This window comes from Typopeltis vanoorti, chromosome 13 (assembly GCF_054136105.1).
Source record: "Typopeltis vanoorti isolate ZY-2024b chromosome 13, IOZ_Tvanoo_1.0, whole genome shotgun sequence".
In the NCBI taxonomy this organism is placed as follows: domain Eukaryota; kingdom Metazoa; phylum Arthropoda; class Arachnida; order Uropygi; family Thelyphonidae; genus Typopeltis; species Typopeltis vanoorti.
In genome coordinates this window covers 98,488,163-98,506,850 of record NC_143561.1, presented here as the reverse complement: position 1 = coordinate 98,506,850, position 18,688 = coordinate 98,488,163, and the positions used below count along the sequence as shown (strand labels likewise).

Below are 18,688 nucleotides of genomic sequence, written 5' to 3'. Positions count from 1 at the left end.
TCATAGCTCAGATCTATCCGCTAATTAATAGAAATAGCAAACTCAGCAAAAGAATCAAATTGCAACTATACCAGATGATGAGTCGTCCTATAATCACCTATGCCTCTCCAACCTGGAGCCACACCTCTAATGCTAACATTATCAAAATACAACGAGTGCAGAACACGTGCTTGAGAATGATTCTGAACGCCCCGTGGTATGCTAGAAACAATCAACTCCATAGAGACACGAATATTCCCTATATTTTCTCTTTTCTACAATCCTTGGCATCCAAGTTTTTCCTAAAGACGTCCACACATCCCAACGATTTGGTTCAGCAAGCTGCAGCATACGAGGACATATTCAAATATAAAAGACCGAAAGCTATATTAGCATCCCATAACGATGCATAATCTCCATGCCCATTCAGGGAGAGCAAACTGCTCGTAAATTTTACCCTCACTGTAACCACAACAGATAGCGGGGAATATGAAAAGCATTTTGCTTCACCCCTAAAGACATAAATGTCAATTCATATTATTCTTCGAGAACATTTTTAATGTTTCCCACTCACAACAGTTATTCTCGAAACTATAGTATATATTTGTCTACTACAAGCTTAAACTTAGTCAAAAAATTGTTTATAACTTGTATTATATTTAAATTTAATGTATTTAATAATCATTATGACTACATATCTAGATGAGCCCAGTTTATTTTCTTGCGATGTTCTGCCAGTCATTCTCTGTTTGTTATCAGTGTGTTTATGTTTATCTTTTCATGTCACGTTTAATCAATTTGTAACGTATTCTTTGGGATTGTCATAATAGTTTTTCCGTATCTGTCAAAGTTCAATATTATTTTCTGTGAATATCTCAAACCTTTCTTCACGCGGATCTAGTGACATTTTATTAGAGGCCTAGATTTCAGTCCCATCTAGAAAGAGAGAGGAACCTGACGATGAAGAACTATATTATTTAACTGTATTGATATAGTTAACAGAATAACTAGTCTCATAATCTTGAGTCACTTCAGCCGTATTGCAACCACGTATATCCTATAATCACCAGTATTTGTCGTCGATTACATTTTCGCTGTTTAATTCAGTCAACAGTTTATGTGACGCCCTCAATACCCACGAAAGGCTGCAAACCTGTAGTGTATTATTACTGTTGGCGGACTAAAGATTACATAACAGACCTTCAGGTATCGCAAATAATAAAAAAAAATATTCAATGTATTGGTAAAAGAATGGGCAATAAGCGAACAAAAAAAAACATCTAATTTAATTATAACTTTAATACACAACCATACATAGCTCAAGGGTGGAATACAAATTCTCTCTGTGGTAAGTCAGCTTTGTTCAGACATCAGGTAATTAAAGTATTTCAAAAACACTCGCTAAATGTGGATTTATATATTTGTATTAAATTTCTCTCATTTTCAAGCAAGAACTTCCGAACGATTTAATTAAAATCCATGCCGTCTATAATTGCTCTCAAAATTAACCGCAGGATGTTTCTATTTCATTGCAGATTAAATAAGAACTAGGCTCATTTAGATGAAACATACAATGGGACTTAATGAATAAATTTCTTGATAAACAAATCAAATATTTTCAGAAATATTATTTAAATTAAGAAGCATAAAACTTTTTAACAATTCATGCTTTGGCGATGATGATTATTTTTGATTCATAAATACAGATTGCACATTATTGAAGTAAACCAACAAATTTTAGTAATAAGCTTTTTTTTTATGGCTAGATGGGTGAAGCAAGATTGCTTTCATATTCCCCTTTATCTGTAGAAGAAAATGTATGGATGGGATGTTATTGAGCTATAAGCTCTGGTATTGGCGGGGTAATAGCTCAGCCTCAGTTAAAACTTCATTGGCTACAGCATTGCCGATATTTAAGTAAAGGAAGGATTATTCTAAAAAAATTAGGCGATCCCCCAGACCACTCCCTACGAGTGGCCGTCCAACTTAGCGTTGTTCCACTCAGTAACAGGCTCACTCGTCACCGAGAAAAACTCTCAGTTGGCTCTACCCAGTGGCAGGCTCACCCCACCACCGAGCACAGCTGCTCACATCTCAACTCAGGAGCAGCAGCAATATCCGAACCTCAGTTAAAACTAAAACTTCGTCGGCTACTGTTTAAGTGCGGGCCAATCTCCAAAAACTCGTGCGATCCCCCAACAATGAGCGACCCGAAGGATCGAAACTCAGCGTTGTTCCCCTCAGTAACAGGCTCACCCTGTCACTGAGAAGAACTCTCAGCGTTTGGCTCTACCCAGTGGTAGGCTCACCCCCCAACCACCGAGCAGAGCCGCTCATATGTCATCTGGGGGGACGACAGCAACAGCCGTGCCTCAATTACCTTCATGAACTACATCATTACCATTCATTACCCGATGGATTTTATGATTTATGATTATCTACTAAGCAAGTTCTTAAAGTTATTAAAAGAACTGGGAGATGGACTGAGTCCTTGACTCTTTATCCCGTCATCTGAATGAAGAAAATCTGTGTGGATGGGGTGTTATTGAGCTAAATGCTCTAGTCATGGCTGGATAACGGCAATAGCCGAGCTTCAGTTAAAACTTCATCGGCTACAGCATTGCCATTCGTTACCCTGGAAGTCCTAAAAAGCTTATAAGGACTGGCTTAAAGGGGCAAAGCAAGAATGCTTTCATCTTCCCCGTTATCTGTAGAGGACAGTGCAGGGATAAGGTGTTATTGAGCTATTAAAGCTCAATAACACCTCAGTTAGAACTTCATTGGCTACAGCATTGCCATCCATTACCCTCCAAGGGTATTCATCACCGCATTACCTTATTCCTATACTAAGCAAGTCCTTATAGTCCTTATAAGGACTGGCTTAAAGGGGCGAAGCAAGAATGCTTTTCATCTTCCCCGTTATCTGTAGTGGACAGTGTAGGGATAAGGTGCTATTGAGCTATTAAAGCTCTGATCATGGCAGGAGGGTAACAGCAATAGCCGAGCCTCAGTTAGAACTTCACTGGCTACAGCATTGTCATACAATTTTTAGTTTACAGTAAACAATTTAAAATTAAAATATAGAGCTAAAAGCTTTGAATTGAAATAAATAAAAAATAAAACGAAGAATATTATGGATCTATGCATATTTTATAGCCAAATACAGAAAAATTGAAAGTTTCGAAAATTTATCAAATAGCTTTGATAAAATTTATCAAGTATAACCTTTGGGATTGGAGTTGCCTTGGTGTACACTACTTAAAAGATACGAACTTCATCCAGGAGTCAGTATGTTAGCTCTTTTATTAATGTTTAAATTAGGTTTCACTAGCCTAACAGCTGTTTCGAATTGTTGGTCCTCATCACAGACCAGACATTAATCTTATTCGGTTCATTATAGCAAATTCTAAGAGAGAAAGTTAAATTCATCATAAGTATGGGTTTCCCCTGTTCCTCCACCGCCCTTAATACTGGTTGATCTCTCCTACTGAGGGATTGGGTATATATTTTATGACTGTAGATTGTGTGTGTGTGTGTGTGTGTGTGTGTGTGTGTGTGTGTGTGTGTGTGTGTGTGTGTGTGTGTGTGTGTGTGTGTGTGTGTGTGTGTGTGTGTGTGTGTGTGTGTGTGTGTGTGTGTGTGTGTGTGTGTGTGTGTGTGTGTGTGTGTGTGTGTGTGTGTGTGTGTAACGGTACGTTTTATATATTTGGCTGTAAAATATATGTATGGATCCATAATATCCTCCATTTTAATATAGACTATTAAAAATTTCCTGGCACTGAAAAGCATGCTTTTGATTTTGGAAAAATAATGTTAACTGTAACTAATGAATTACTGAGCTCTAATTATCATTAAGTTACTTGGTTTGTTTTTTTTTGATAAAAATAATAATTTTATTAAAAGCATTTATGCAGTTTCAATAGCGTTTTTGTTCTATCGTGTAGTTCGTACCAAGGCAACTCGTAGCAAAGGTGCATCAAGCGGACAAACTATCAATATGGTTTTACTATCTAAAATAGTAAATTAATACACGTAAGACTGTTGAAATATTTGTTTATCAGTAGAGGTATGAGGCAGTTTCCTTATTTACTTCAAAAATGTTTTGCAATGTTTTGCAAAATGACATTACTAAAAATGCAAAGTCAGTTTTTTTTTTAAAAAAAAAACTATCTTCCTACAAAACGTGCAATTCCTGAAATACCATAAAGTAAAATTTAACAAATATGAATTGCGTGAAATATTTATGGCATTTCCTAAAAGAAATTTCAATTTCTTTTGTTTTGTCTGAAATTAATAATTATAATACTACTATTATTCTAACTGCAAAATGCGCTCGTATAAAAAATAAATAAATACATGTATTAGTGATTTCACAAGGATAAAGTCGGAGATATAAAAGGCTGCATTTCTGTCTATAAATGTTTTGGTGCTCTTAGTGGTGTGTGTCAAGCCGTCATCTTTTATTTCTCGGGTTCCATACGCAAATAGGTTTTTTTTTTTTTTTTTTTTAATCGGAAATTTTCCTAACTCATCTCGTACAAAAGGGTTAACAGCCTACGGAGCTGAACGATAGCAGTTGACTACTTTCAAACTCAAGTGGGATTCCCGAATACACAAGGCAGCTTCAAATAAATGTACACTTTTTTTTTTGCATTTTTTTTTTCTCTTTTAAAATATCTACATGAATTGTTCTGAAGTAAACAGACATCTCGGAATATGACAAAGACTCATGCGATGTAATACTATCCAAAGTACTTTTAGAATATAAAGACAAGAACAGATAAGATTTTTGTTGGAATGGGATTTCCATTAAAAATCCTTCATCTTTGAATAGGAGGTAGGAAAATTCAAGAAAAATGCAAAGAAATTGTCATTTTACATAAACCAGTGAACAGAATTCCGGAGATGACTTCATTCAAATAGCAGAGGCTGCAGATGACATCTGAGATGTGCTTTTATATATGATAGCTGAATGTTATAAAATGTACTATGCGGCTATTTTACAGCTCGTGGCAATCATCTAAGTTATAGCATAGCATAGAGAATAAAGATTCTGTAATTTAAAGTAATTGGGACACAAATCTTAATGGAGTATATTTTTAAAGACATCGAGAACAGTTAAATGACTTCGAAGTTAGCAATTTATATTCAGGTATCATCAAAACAAGCTCATTATTTTCATAATACATAACTAAACAAGAAAGAGACAGAAATGCATTTTATCATCAAAGTGTCACAAGTAGAAGAGAAAATATACTGATAAGAAACGCAAACAGAGATAAGTATCATTTATAATACTGTTCTTTACTAAGACTTCATTTCCCTGACATCCAATGTGAATAGCTAACTAAAGAATATAATGAGAATCTAATTCATTTTCCTCCAAACAAGAGAGTCATTGCTACCGACTACGCCACGGAGGAATTATTATTTAGGCATTGAGTTAATAGCGAATCTTGAATAACAGCTGCTTCACTTATAATATTTCTTTAATGTATGGATGTTCTAAGTTTATTAGACAAATAAACTAAAGAAACCATAAATAAATAGGGGAGGGAGATTTATTTCAACGTGGGCAGGTTTGAAATTTATAATTTCTTATTCAATAAAGCTAGTTTTGTATTGCTAGTACATTCAATCTGTCAATAATAACGAAGTACTTAGCTTCTTTTTTTGCTTTCCGTTTGTCTTGTTATGACCCTTCAGAAATGTGGCGTCTAAATTAAACATTCGTTGAAGCAACTTATTCATAAAGCTGTTTATGTCTTATCACCTTTAATGTAAACGGCTATGTTTGCTCATGTCAAGTCTTAATAGAAGGTGCAGAAGAGAAGCATTCTACACTGATTATAACAAGTTTTACTTTCTCTCCTCAGTAATGTTTTGCATCTAAGTATTATCAATCATGAAATATACCAAACAATGACCATTGACCATTGACATTACTGACAGGATGGGTGAAGCACAAGTGCTTTTCATATTCCCCTTTATCTGTAATGAGAGTTGTTTGGGAATGGGAGGTTTGTGAGCAGTTAAGCTCGCCCTCTGAGGGCAGTAGTGTTAGCTATGATCGATTGAGAGAAGAATAGCCTTCGGTCTTTTGTGTTTGTAGTAATCAGTCTCATTGTAATTGACAGCTTGCACGATTAGTGGGTTTGAATGTGAGCTTGACTTCACGAAGAATTTTTCTGCAAGATCACGAAGAAGGGAGGAGATGTATGGAGTGCCGGTTTCTCGGTGAATTTGTGAATTTCTGATGAACCACGGTGCATCCAGGATCATCCTAAGGCATTTGTTTTGGATTCTCTGTAATTTTGAAATGTTTGATCTTGAAGTGTGACTCCATGCTGGTGAGGCGTAGGTAATGACTGGACGTATTACTATCCGGTAAAGAAGCAATTTATTATGTAGGTTCAATCTGCTCTTGCGGTTGATCAATGGGTAGAGCTGAGCTATGACTTTGGAAGATTTGGAGCAAATGAGATTGATGTGTTTGTTGAAAAGGAGTTTCTTATCCATCAATACCCCAAGATATTTGGTCTCTGATTGCCATGGGATCTTTTGACCAGAGAGCAGGATGTCTTCTTTGTTGCAGATCTTTCTTCTTGAAAACATCATTGCTGAGCTTTTGAGGGGGTTTACTTGAATTCTCCAGTTGGTGAACCAGTTTGCTAGCTCATTGATACTTCCTTGGAGTCTAGTGATTGCCAGGTGAGGGCTGAGCGATCTAGCTAGAATAGCGGTGTCGTCGGCATAAAGGGCCATAGTAGTTGTTCTTGGGTTGAGAGGAATATCTGCCATGTAAGTTGTGAAAAGTATTGGGGCCAGAAGAGAACCTTGAGGTACTCCCGCCAGGATTTTGCGCCTTGAAGAAACGATTCCGTTAAGTTTTACTTGCATGTATCTTTCATTTATATATGAATATATGAGTTTCACTAGTTTAATTGGGATATTGTTTTCAATTAGTTTGAAGATAAGGCCTTGATGCCAGACCTTATCAAAGGCCTTGGCAACATCCAAAAATACAGCAGCAGTATGAAGGTGCCATTTAAAGCCATGAGTGATATGTTCTGTTAGTCGGTGAATTTGTTGCACCGTGTTGTGAGCCTTGCGAAATCCAAATTGCTCATTTGGGATTATTTTCTGTTGGTCCACTGCTGATTGTAGTCTTGATAGGATGACCTTTTCTATTACTTTGCCAAGACAGGAAAGAAGACTGATGGGCCTGGAGCTTTGGGGAAGTTGTGGGTTATTACCAGGCTTTTTCAGAGGTATGATGTCCGCGATTTTCTAATCAGAGGGAAAGTACTGGAATCTTAAAATGGAATTGGTAATATTAACTAGATGAATTATGGCTTTCCGTGGGAGTAGCTTTATTATTCTATTGGTAATGCCGTCAGGGCCGGGGGCCTTTTTATTCTTCAGATGGGAAATGATATTTATTATTTCTGTTGGAGATGTGGGGGTGATGGTTTCTGAATCATCCTTAGGCTGACTTAGTGCATTTCTAACTTTACGATGAACCTTGTAAATAAGATTGATATTTAAGTTTGCATAAGATGAGCTGCATTGATTTTCCAGATTGTCAATTAGGGCTTCTACTTTTTCTTCATCTGTGTGTGCAACTCCAAGATCGGTCTTTAAAGGGGGAAGTGGTTGTCTTTTGGTACGAAGAGATTTTACAAACTTCCACAAGGAGTTATCTTCAGGGTTGATTTCCTTCAGTTTGGTTTCCCATTTGGAGTTCCTGTGGACCTGGAGGGCTTCTCGAACCAGTCTGTTCAAAGTGTTCAAGGTTGCTTTGTCCTACGGGGCTCTGGTGTTGTGATATCGCTTTCTGGCCCTAATTAGGTCCATTATCTCTTCTGGGATCCAGTTAGGAGCATGGAAGACAGTGGTTTGAGTGACTGATGCTATTGCTGTGTTGATTTGCCTAGTTAAATTGTTTACAGCTTGATCTATTTCTTCTTTTTTACAAATGACAGGGGGAGGACCGATGTGGACTGGAAGAACCCTAGAGAGCTTGTCCCATGGTATGAAAGAATGATGGGGAGAGTGCTGGTCTTGAAGTCCTAACCTGAGTAGGATGGGATTATGATCTGAGTTAAGCTCTTCTACTGTCTCCAGCTAGTATTGATATTTGATGTTTCTGAGGATAACTATGTCTAATACATCAGAACTTCCTGATGGGCTGTAGTGGGTGGGCTCAGTGGGTCCAGCTACTATTGATGAGTTGAGTAATGTGTGGTTGTATAAGGTACGGCCTTTGGCGTTGATTGACGAACTGAACCAGGCCGTACGTTTGGAGTTAAGGTCTCCAGCCATAATTATGGAATCCGTGGAGCCGAGGATGGAGTCTGAGTCTGCTATCAATAGTGGAATACTGGGAGATACCAAACGATAGTTGAATACAGAACTCATATATTTTCCATATACAAGCTAATAAATGGTGTATGATTATAGCATTAAAATCCTGTAGAATAGAAAGAAATACTTAGAATTTTACTGTATTAAAAGTTATTTCCATAGGGCTAGTTCTCACATATGAGCCCTGAAAGTCACAACGGTCTGGGTAGTGTAATATACATGTTGTAGAGCAAGTCAGCTGTGCATCATGGCATAAATCAATTGATACGAAGTCAACGGCCTCTGTATCATAACAGCTTGATCATAAGACACGTAACTTCTAACCTTTTATTTGCTTACACTTGGATTAAAAATTAAAATGAAAATATAATTTCTTGTTTATTATAATTTATTTTTGAAACTAAATAAAATACTTTACTTGTGTAGAAAAAAATGTGAATTCTGCCTTTGACATTGTGCCTTGGGTCAATTTACACGCCTTTTCTGTGACAATTCAAAAGTTAGTTCGTAGCGACCTCTGGTTAGGGAAGATATTTTTCAGATAATGTGTCAATAACATTTTTCATAGAAATCATATTACAACTTTATCCGTAGCCATAGTGCTTCATGCAAATTTCACAGCATTAGATCCTACCGAATAAATAAATTGAAATGGATGAACTCTGGCTTTTTCCTACATGAAATATATTTTTAAGAAATATTCAAAAAAGTAAAAGTGTAAAATGGAAACTAAGACCTATCAGATAGTGTCAACAATCCAAGTTGTCTCAGCTTACCTAGATATAACGCAACTCAAGGTCAGCGACTGACTATTTAACGGGAATCTTCTACTTCTGATTTATTTCTCACTAAATATTTAGTTTCTCGTAGTTTTAGAAACCTTGTGTTGCGTGAGTATGGTTGTTCATCATACCATGGCATAAATCTTTGAACAAACATGCGAGGCCAAATTATCCGTAAAACTTATATTATAAACTTGTCATTTCTGCCATGGTATGATGAACAACCGCAAAAAGTAGTTACCGAGAGAAAGGTCTATTGAGCATGAAAGGTTCAAGAGTAGTTATGTTATTCTATGTATAATGTTCAAGAATTGTAAGAATGAAACGAAAGAGCTAGTATATTAAATAAAACATACTATTTTTTTTTTTTTGTTAATCTCACCCATGAAAACAGCAAATCTTGAACATTAGTACCGTAGATGGGCTATGCATTACATAATCCGGAAACGCTACTAGAGACCAAATAAATGAATTTTCAAATCACATTAAGCATTCAACAACTAGGATAGAATGGTACGACGCTCTTTATGGATTCATGCACATACTTGAACGTAGAAAACTAGTTGAAGGGGTATGTCGTGTTCCTTTTCAGTAGCTCAGTAAGTACAGCAAATGCGTAGGTGGGATTTTTATTATTTTTTTTTTAATTCGACATTCGAATGCAACATCACACGATTCCCTCTAATGTGTAGTTTTAATTTAAATTTTAAATTTTAAAAGTTTTAACGAAGTCTTCTGTCTGTGAGTCGTTTCTACGACCATTTATTACAACGAACTAAACATATTCAGACTGCGAAATAATCGAAGCTATAGTTTAAAACACGCCGAATTTAAAGGCAGATGAAATGGAAAAATTCCTTCCCACAGAGAAGTTACTCTCCCTCGCAACCAACCTAAATCTCGTTGGCGGAATGATCAAATTTCATTTCACATGAAGATCCACGTAAAGAAAAAGTAGAGATTAAGGAGTACTGAGTGGAAGACTTAAGAAACCGTAATTCGTATTCAAGAGGGGGCGAAAAGCAAATGAAAAATTCCAGTATTAAATCTCAATCCATCAAGGAAGATGGAAGGAATGCATTCAATTGTCTAAGGAGACGATTCTTTGCATTGTCTTTTTTTTTCCGAAGTCGTACTTCACCAGAATTTGAGTAAAGCTAAGAAATAAAAAAAAACATAAGAATTTATAATAAGCTTATTCATCAAAGTCTGACCTTCTTACTTATTTCATTTCGTATCATTATGCCGAAGCTGTGACGTATCTTATTATTGTCTTGAACGGCATTAGTACCTTGGCTATAAAAAATAAAATAAAATAAAATAAAAATCAAGGAGACGCGAATTTGAAATAAATTAGGAAATAAAGTTTGTATTTTTATTTTATTTTATTTAGGAATAAAAACATTAATTCCATCCATTTAGCGAGGCGTTATCAAGAGCAAAGAAATAAAAAGAACATGCAGCTAGAGAAAAAAAAATTAAAATAACAGATTCTCCCATTGGGTACTATTATAATATCAATCGACACAATAGCTGAGTAGAAAATACTCCACAGAAGAAAATTTATCGTTATGATATATATTAATGATAGGAGAGCTTACACCAACACTAATGAAATTAGTGTTGGTGTAAGCATTACCTAATTAAATTGACTAATTATACTATTAATAAATTAATTCTTACTTAGCTGTGTCCTTAATTATTATAATTCAAAAATGACATGGTTTGTGAAAAGCAACACACATACACACACACAAAAAAAAAAAAAAAAAAATCATTATCAAAGGTTTCTATGAGATTTACCAAAGCAGACAGATCATAAAGAAATCGTAGCATTGCGTTGAAAAATTTAGTTATATTAACAATCACTATCAATTCTAATCTATGCAGAATCTATCCAGTCTTCTTGATCGAATGATATGATCAAAATTCATTTCAAATAAAGATCTACATAAAGAAAAGTAGAGATTAATGGATTCTTTATGGAAGAAGTAAATGTGGAGAAAACGTAATGTTATTCAAAAATAAAAAACAAATGAAAAAAAAAATCAGCATTAAACTTCATTTCTAAGGATGATGAAGGTAATGCGATAGGTTTATACTAGTAGTGACCGAAACGTTTTCAGATTAATAAGTTCCCTACCCCTTTAAGACAGCATTTTCTCCGCTATGCTGCCACTCTCCTTCCAGCCTTATTACTTTGATGCAGTGAAACCAGTTCATATCATTGTTGAAAACATTTGCCGAGTTTTGAGGTCAGTAAATTTCTTTTGATGAATAGTAAGGATGCCATTTAACCCTCTCTTCACTATTTTGGAAAAAAAAAAAAATAGTAAGATAACATATGAAGTAGGAGGGCATGAAAATCATGCTGTTTATGGCTAGAACTTCCTGCGCAAACAAATCAGCGGGTGCATTGTCATAGTGGAGAAACTAGTGTATAGTAAGCAACATGTGATTCCAACTGATCACTTTCATCCCATTTACTCAATCAAGGCTGTCCCCTCCGAACTTGGAAACCCAGTTATGCCTTTGAGTGTTCTGTCATTATAAAAAACGCTGCGGTTTGAAGACAAGCACGCATTCTTTGTAAAACTAAATCAGGCTAGTTAAACAATAAATGTTTTAAAAAAATCCTTTTATCATAATCAACAATTCGCTTAGTTTGTTTGTTCTGCAAATGGAGAGCAAATATTAAAGGTCAAATGCTTTGACTAAATCTCTCAAAAGTTTCATAAGTTAAAAAAAAATCTTGTTTCTGAAGTTGCTGTATCTTCAGTGTACATTATATGTCAACATAAAAATAAATAAAAGTTGAAAAAAAAACACAAGAAAATACTACAAGAACGGTAAAGAGGCTTAAGAAGAAATCCGAAGACGTCAAATAAAAGAGAGAAAGAAAAAGAAAAAATCCCGTAAATTAAGTCCTGTAAACTAAGAGTAATCCAATTAAAGACAGTTGAAGAGAAACATGAAAGAAAATTCGAAGTTTCAATGAAAGCAAGAAAAGAAACATAAAGAAACCCAAAACAAAGAGATAAAAAAAAAAAAGTATCCGTTTAAAGTCTAAAGAGGAGAGCCTAACTAAAATCCAAGATTACAAACTAAGATACAGGTTGAAGAAGGAAAAAAAAAAACATCCTAGTGATAGTCATTGATGAATAATGAAAGAAATGTGTGTGCCGTGTGCAGTTATATTGTTCTTTTGTTTATCCAGCTTCCTAAAGAAACTTGGTGTCTTTCTTCAGTAAAAAATAAACCATGAAGCAGGGACAATATCAGATAATAACTGGATTTTGGAATGGAAACTATTGTTAGTAAAATGTATAGTTAAATCATTAAAAAAAAATGCTGAAAATACTGAAACTTAGTTCTGAAAAACATAATACTGTATTTCTCTAACAGAAGCGCCCTCTACTAGCAACATTATCTTCTGGTTAATTGCAATAAATTTATTCTACAATAATAATCTTCTAAATGGGCAGACGACATTATATTGTCATTTAAAATTTTATTCTTTAAGCGAACAGTCTGGATATTGCTTTCTGTTTTGGTTATAAATATCGTCCACAATTCTTGCTTTTATCCTGTTGGCAACAACTGCAGAAGTTTTGCTTCTATCAAGAGACAAAAAAAGATAATCTAGCTGTTATAGTGTGGGTCATCAATCTTTAACTCGTGTTACGAACGAACAACAACAGCGTAAATAATTTGTAGCTGGTATAAGCTATTGTTCACTATTTCTGACTAGTACATTCATCTCGAACATAATGTTACAGTTAGAGTTACTTTGTATGATAAATTATCGGCTTTTTGTGTACATTTTTTGTGAACTCCGCTTAAACATAAGACATATAGGTGCTTTCTTACTAACTTAGAGTTAGCATTATGGTTCGAGGCTATGAAAAAATGTAAGTGAAAAAACACTAATTTTAACAGAAATTCATAATGAAACAATCAACAATAGTCTCCAACAGGAAAAGCAAATAGTTTGGAGACGCTTTCTGGTTGTTAAAAAAAACAAAAGACAGAAAAGAATGGCTTTTTTTTTTTTTAATTTTTTTGAATGAATACATAAGTAGATCCTTTTTTTTTTTGCGGCATAATTTAAAAACAAACGTCTCATAAAAGCAAAAATCTATTAGAAATGTAGCAGGAACATCAAGAAATTAAAAATGTATTTTCACTGATTGCTTCGAACTATTTCTTCGTTGTTTATCAAGAACAACTTCGTCTCCCGCGTAGAGATCATTAAAAATCTGTTGTTTTTTTATTCCTTCTTCGGTACTTCAAATTCAAAGTTCGTGCTATTTAATACAGTTTTTTTTAAATCTAAGTCACGTCACTTAAAATAATTCTATCAAAGAAGAGAAAAACACTTTGGGGTGGTCTTTAACTTACGATTATTTATTCAGATTGCCCAAGAACCTCGTTCTCCGACGCAGCTGTGGTTTTTTCCATCATTCACATTCGCCTTTATTAATACAAAGGTTTCTTTCTGCTAGGAATAAACACGCAATAGCACTCGGGTACATGTTTGCACTCTCATATTTTATTACGCGTACTGCAGTCTTTAAGAAACTCCAATGAAGTATTAGACACCACTTTTTTTTTCTTAAAACAAATCAGAACATTAAGAACGATAAATGCTAGAAAGTATTCTACATTGTTCTACATTTGCAACACCAAACTGAGTACTATTAATGACAATATTGACGCTAATTTATTCCCATTAAAAAAAAATTAAAGAAAGAGATTCTATTGGCTGATTTATCCAGGCCAGAAAATTATCAAAACAATCCATATCATAAAATGGTCTATTTTGTTTCTTCGTTTGTCGTTGGCTAAAACGTAAGTGAGGTAATATTAGCATGTCGACCGTAAGACTTTTTGCGTTCATGCAGGGCGTTGTCAAGAACGAAATAGGCGAAATATACGTAGTTCAAAGATAACATGCTCTGCACTTCGAGTCCAGTTCAATGCTGTTCGTGCTTGCATCCCGAAGATGTGTTATAATTACACTTTTTCTTTGTCCTCGCCATCAGTGGCGCACCCAGGATTTAATCTTGGAGGGGGCAGAGTAGAGGTTTAATCTTGGGGGGGGGGGGCGAGCTGAGTATACGATTTGAGAATACACACTACGCATTGCATACGACCTATGACTGATCATCTTCAGTGATCGCCAATACATGATACCCGTGATCTCTGGCCCGACTCGGGCAACAAATTATCGCCCGAGCACTACTTCGTTCACCTTGCGTTCACAACGACCATGATTCCCGAGAACCAGAGGGTATTCCTACCTCATGTGACCGCTAATTCATAAGTAGCATAGAAATAGAAGACACGACACGACACAACATAAATAAATAAATAAAAATTAAATTAGGAAAAGATTTTGGAAAATTTTCTAGTCTTTATTATTTTCCTTTTTCTTTTAGGGGGAGCCAGGGCCCCTTGGCCCCCTCCCTGGGTGCGCCAATGCTCGCCATTATCCACTTGGTCTATAAGGGACATTTATGTTAAACGGGGTTTACCAAGTCTGCTTGGTTTCGTATACGTCCATTATCTTCCGCGTCATGTGACTACAGGGCTTCGCTCAGTTATGTGCTATAATTAAACTAGAAAAAACAAAAATTAGGACTATTAGACCTGTGAGGAATTTTTTTTTTTTTTCAACTGAAATTTCCTATAGTTGTTCGGGTAATCTGGATTAGAGCATAAAGGGCATTTCACCAATTTCAAAAATCCTACACAGAATGTCACTTGTATGTAGTATTTATCGCAAACCTCTTACAGAAAATATTATTGTACCTAAAACTTAACATATATGTTATTAAATGAATTTATTCTTTTTATATGCTGATATGAGGTAATGTTAATTACAAAGATATTTTATTGTAAATCATTTTTATTGTATCCATTATGACTTTACGAATTCTGATAAATTTAAATATATTTCTGAGAACGAATATCAAGAAAATCAACCATAGAGTTCAAACTATTTCATGCAATAACATATAGTGTTAGGGCAAGAGACCACGAGATGGCAGTAGTTGTCTACTTTACTCTCTTACCCTGATAACGTCTGCCCATTTAAAATCACTGATAGTCTTGGGCTAGCTATCGTGATTGGCTAAGGATGGAGAGCGGTTCCCTCCCTCCTCCCCCTTTGGTGGGGAATAAAAGGCGTCAGCGGATTTATTTTATCAAAGTTTAAAAAGCTAGTCATATAGAAAAACTTATTCTTTTATGGAAATGCGAACACCAATAAAAAATGAACTAATTCATCAAAGATGATGTTCTGTTTTGGCAATAGATCGCATCGAGGAATAAACATAACGAAAGCGTACTGTATGAAAGTTCTTTACAGACGTCGAGTATAAATAAATGATCAAGCAAGGAAGCTTGCTTAATTGCCTGTTTACACGCCTTTCAAACGTCGGCAACAACAATTTTGAACGGAGATGATTTGTGTGCAGAATCTTATTTAAATTACACAGGTTGTGTTTTGCCTGTCATCTGTTATTTTGATTCATAGATCAAATACACTTTAAGTGAAAGATTGGAAGAATCGGCGTAAAGTGGAATTTTAAACTTGTTCAGCACCCACGTATAGAGTTGGTTGTTTTCAAACTTGATTAAAGCATATAGAATTTGAGACATTTGGTAATTGATGCATACGGAAAATCTCCTTAAATAAAGAAAATATAAAGTAAATGAATATTTTAAGTAAAGTGTGAAGAAAAGTAAAGGTGTGTGTTCAATTATTCCGTAAAAATTTCTGTGCTTAGTTCCACGTTATTTCATTCGAACTGGAATCATGGAGTTCCTTATAGCATTGGATTGGTTTCACTAGAGAATCTCGTTATCCGACAGAGTTGCTTTTTTTTTTTTAATTCCTTTCTGACACAATTTTTCCATCTTTATTACGTGTTTGTGATTCTAAAATGAATAGAAGTAATAAGACCACTGAAAACAATTACTGAAATTCACTAAATATTTAATAAAATATTTCGCGAATAAAACTGTCATCACTAAATATTTAGTCAATAAAAGTATGCTATTTTAATGACAAAATGACGTAAATCTATTCAAATGACAGTAAATAAATTATCTACCTCACTGAAGACAAAACTGCGTTTAACTCAATTGGCTTGATATTAAATGACGTCGTTATACACGCCATTGTAAAAATATATTATTTATAACTGGTTCGAATCATTCCTATGTTTGTTATTACAACAAAGTTCACAGAACTTTTGGCTTAAGTGTACACAATGAAAATACATATTAAAACAAGTACGCATTTGTTTCAATGTATTATCTGTCCGCGCGGTTAGCCTAGTGAACAGGAAGCTATCCGCATCTTTTAAAATGAAATGCTCAGTGAGACAAGGAGACCCCCCCCCTCTCTATGGCCCTCTTCGTCCTTGCACTAGAACCAGTCATCAGAGCGATCAACTCCAACAAAGAAATCAAGGGAACAAACATTCACGGGGAGAGCCAAGCAAAAACATTGGCATATGCTGACAACATCACATTAACCCTAGAGACGGAAACATCCATTGAAGAGTCAATGAAATTACTAGACGCCTTTGCAAGAGCTTCTGCCCTGAAAGTAAACCTAAATAAATCTCATTGCATGCTAATAGGAAAATGGGAAAAGAACTCTGAGATTCCTCAAGAGCTCAGGAATACTTACCTGTTCTGGGAGTTAAAATAGGCGGCCCAGAAAGGTATGAAGAACAGTGGAAAGAACTCCACGCAGCTGTTGCGTGGAAAATAAATACCATGCGCCCAAGACAACTATCTGTAAGAGGAAAAGCGCGAATATGCAACATATATTTATCCTCTCGCATCTGGTACAAAGTGAACAGCATCCCGTACCATGGGCAATGGGCAGACAAGATCCACAGGCTGTGCGCCACCTACATCTGGGGCTCCCGGTACGAACCGATGAGGAGAACAACGCTCTTTCACGAATTAGAAGCCGGAGGTCTAGGTCTACTTAATCTATCTATCTATCCCAATGGCTTTAACAGGCCTTTAAGGCCCACAACCTTCCAAGCATGCTTGGATTTCGTAACCGAAATACGAGGATAGAATGGTCACTCCTATGCCTCAAGGTATTCTTGGCTGTATCCCTGTGTGTTCACGGGGCCGGTTTGCCTGCTTGCGGGATGAAAAACCCCAGATAAACTGGCGGAAAAAAACCTACTGCCCGCGCCCAAGACCGGCTTACTTGGCTATGGCTGAGGAAGATCCTTAAGCTCCTCACGTCTCCGACGGGAATCGAACCTAGGACACTCCTTCCCCAGGCATATGGTTGGGAAGCGCAAAGCCACTAGGCTAACCGCGCGGACTAGGTCTACTTAATATCCACTTAAAAACAGTTATCAACAGAGCGAAGACTGCAGAAACAGCAAACACTAAGTCATACCACGGATATGCAATAGCATTCCTACAGAAATGCCTTCCACACAGAATAATCAGCACAATGCCAGAGATTCACGGAAGAGTTCCCAGAATGTTTACAGAAATGGCGGAGGGATACGTATTTGTAACAGAGCGCATCAACACTGAAACCTTAATAAGTCAAAAAACAAAAGCAACATACTACGAACTAAGCAGAACCATTCCCATACCACAACATAGAGAATTAAGAAGAGGACAAATCACACTCAGTCCGGTAATATCTTCAAGCTCCCAATACATCCAAGGTATAAAATCTTCTTCTTCTTTAAAGTGCACCATGCCTGCCTACCAAGATGTGGATAATGGCTAAAGGTATACCCCTTGAAGGGCATGCAACATGTCAGCTTTGCCAGGAACCGGAAACACTATACCACCTAATGTTATACTGCAAGGAAGCAGAAGTAACTTGGAAAGCCGTTAAAAGATGGCTTCCCGAAATCAAAGTAATCAAAGTAATCAATGAAGAAATGTTATTCTGGCTAAAAGGAAAACATATAAACAGGGTGCAAACAATTGTTCTAATCCTAACGATGTACGCAATTTGGGCTCACAGGTGCGACCAAGCGTATGGAAGGGAAGAGAGTCCCGGAACAATATCGAAATTACATCACTACATCCAGGAGGAGATCACCAATTCAGTCCAGTCCAGAAGAATGACTACAGAAGAATGGACACACTTAACCTCCAACCTTACATCAGATGAACCCTTCAACCAACAACAGAACGACACCTTCATCACTCCTAGTAGAAATGGGGCAAATCGGAAGTAAATTCGGAAGGATAGTAACTCTCCACCTCCATCAGAGAAAACAGCACCTGAGTCACTTGGAACAGATCTCCTACCGCAGGAAAAAAGAGTGCTCTCCTACTTCATTGCATGTGAATGTTATTTCGCTGTACAGATGTATATATGATTTATCTTGTAGAATATATAGATTGTTAAATATATAACAAGTGTGATATATAATTATATACATGGTATGTAAATATAATTAACTGTATATTCTTTAAAAAAAAAAGCTAACAAAGCTGAATTATACCTTAATTGATGTAATAGAAAGTAATGTGTATGTAACTACCAG

General features: G+C 35.9%; 1 protein-coding gene across 22 annotated transcripts in view; it reads right to left on the bottom strand.

Moving 5' to 3' along the window:
• The window catches only part of LOC150100409 (coiled-coil domain-containing protein AGAP005037-like), a 1,356,304-nt gene that overhangs the window by 1,310,604 nt on the left and 27,012 nt on the right, over window positions 1–18,688 (bottom strand). For 20 of the 22 annotated variants that reach the window (XR_016549297.1, XR_016549300.1, XR_016549298.1 and 17 more), the window contains exon 1: window positions 8,765–8,815. The exons of the other annotated variants lie outside the window; for them this stretch is intronic. Coding sequence is in view for 15 of the 20 variants with exons in the window: in XM_090403259.1 (XP_090259385.1) it covers window positions 8,765–8,800 (36 nt within the window). In the remaining 5 variants the exon portion in view is untranslated. Of the gene's footprint in view, window positions 1–8,764; window positions 8,816–18,688 lie in introns of those variants that run through there. 22 annotated transcript variants of the gene reach the window in all.